The sequence below is a fragment of the Phytophthora parasitica genome, assembly GCF_000247585.1.
Source record: "Phytophthora parasitica INRA-310 unplaced genomic scaffold supercont2.23, whole genome shotgun sequence".
Lineage (NCBI taxonomy): Eukaryota > Oomycota > Peronosporomycetes > Peronosporales > Peronosporaceae > Phytophthora > Phytophthora nicotianae.
Window position 1 is genome coordinate 372,051 of NW_008649009.1, and position 1,699 is coordinate 373,749.

The 1,699-nt window shown below is 49.7% G+C and overlaps 1 protein-coding gene across 1 annotated transcript; it reads right to left on the minus strand.

Annotated features, from left to right (window-relative positions):
- Positions 1-359: 359 nt before the first annotated feature.
- Positions 360-1,130, minus strand: PPTG_10815 (hypothetical protein; the record flags this gene model as incomplete). Its single annotated transcript, XM_008906273.1, has 2 exons — positions 360-412; positions 965-1,130. 2 exons carry the CDS (start codon positions 1,128-1,130, stop codon positions 360-362), a joined length of 219 nt encoding a protein of 72 aa, XP_008904521.1.
- Between the last annotated feature and the right edge of the window lie 569 nt (positions 1,131-1,699).

A 1,699-nucleotide genomic window follows, 5' to 3' on the forward strand; every position in this document is an offset into this window, starting at 1 on the left:
GATGCGGCCAATACCGCTCCGGATCTTGAAGACACTTGTACAACGCAATGCAAATTCGAGTTTGATTGATAGTTAGATGCTATATACCAACTGTCTCTACCTTCACAACCACTAGATCTCTCATCTTCAGCTATGTATCTGCTCTTCCTTGTTGATCTTCGTCGTCCAGCTGTCCTTCGCACCGGATCTTGATCGATTTACAGCGTAGTTCTAGCCTCATGGCCGGATCGCAGTGGATACTCTCCAAAGCGGGCCACACATATTCAGATCTTGGTCACCTCGGTTGTCACTGCCGAAAATGCATATTGTGACAGGATTCGCCTTGATCCAGTTTCTATAAACACCCATAGCGATCTTCCTCACTTGGACCATCCAAAACTGCGTTCACAGCCCGAGATCCGCGTGATCTTGCCTGGCACATATAGGATTAATAGCATCCCACTCCGTCGTATCCAGATCCGCGACACTTAGCTTTGTCCTGGGTCCACCATGTCCTCGTAACCTTTTTTCCAGTGGTCTTTGGCCAAATTACTCCGATCTAGACGCCCCACCCCTGGATTGTCGTGGTTTATCCTCTAACATCATAGATCTTGAACTGATAATGCAAGGTTTGTGTCCTCCGGATCTACCTGTGTCATGTCTTGATTCGCGTTATCCACGGACCGATTTAAGTTGATGCCGTCACACCGAGTCTTATCGCCGCCCCCTTCGTCCAGATCTATCACTCTCTGGTTCAGTCTGCTGCAATATTCTCACGTCCGGGTCAACACTGTCACTAATCCGGAATAGTGTCCAGTTATCAGGTTCCATCGTCTCCTTTCTTGAAAAGCACTTCACTACAATAGCACTGCTACCTTAGCAACTTTTCCAACAGACGACAGCGAGTCTTTTGTGTTCTCTGGTAGTCGATACAGAGCCACAGTGTCTTCAAGTACTTAGATCTTCACTCCACGGACTCACGTACGGTGTTCACCTCTGTTAAACGCACGCTCGGCGAAGCTCACGGCATTTCCCTTGTAGCAACTTAAAATGAAGTCTTGCACATAGTTTGCAGCTCTATATAAAAACCGAGCTTCAAATACTTCCTGGTAGTTTCGTAAGTGATCTAACAGCTTACTCTCCCGCGTCATCGTGGGGTCATGTCGTCTTCCATCCATTGCCTTACAGACGCGAATGCAAAAGCTATCAGGAGCTGGGGCGGTGTGATGGTTAAAACGGCGACCGCGGTAGTTACCGCTATAACAGTGTCACTGTAGATTCTCGCCAAGAACACCGTCTGTACTAGGTGAAGGGCGACAAAAGCCGATTATGGTGCCGTCAGAAAAACCGAAAATGCCATCCATAGGCGCACATCTAGTTTTAATCGCTGCGTAAGACTCGTCAATTCGCGCAGCCAAGATGCTCTGGTGGAGTGGGGTCGCAAAATCACGTTGCGATCCACTCTGACACACAGTGCCCTTTGGACTGCCGACTAACGGAGGGGGTACTTCGATAACCGTGGGGTTGCTGAGGGATCACCTTGTGTACCCGTCGGCGTGGCTGGTTACACTCCTCTGGTGGACCTGATGGGAAGCTTGGCCTGGGCTGGTTTTGTCTTGGCGGGACGCAGGATGGTGGGGTTGCGTAGCGTGGATACTCTTCAGGCTACGCGCCAGGTAGGTTGTCGATCTTAATCGACTTGGGGTGTGTTTGCTCCTTT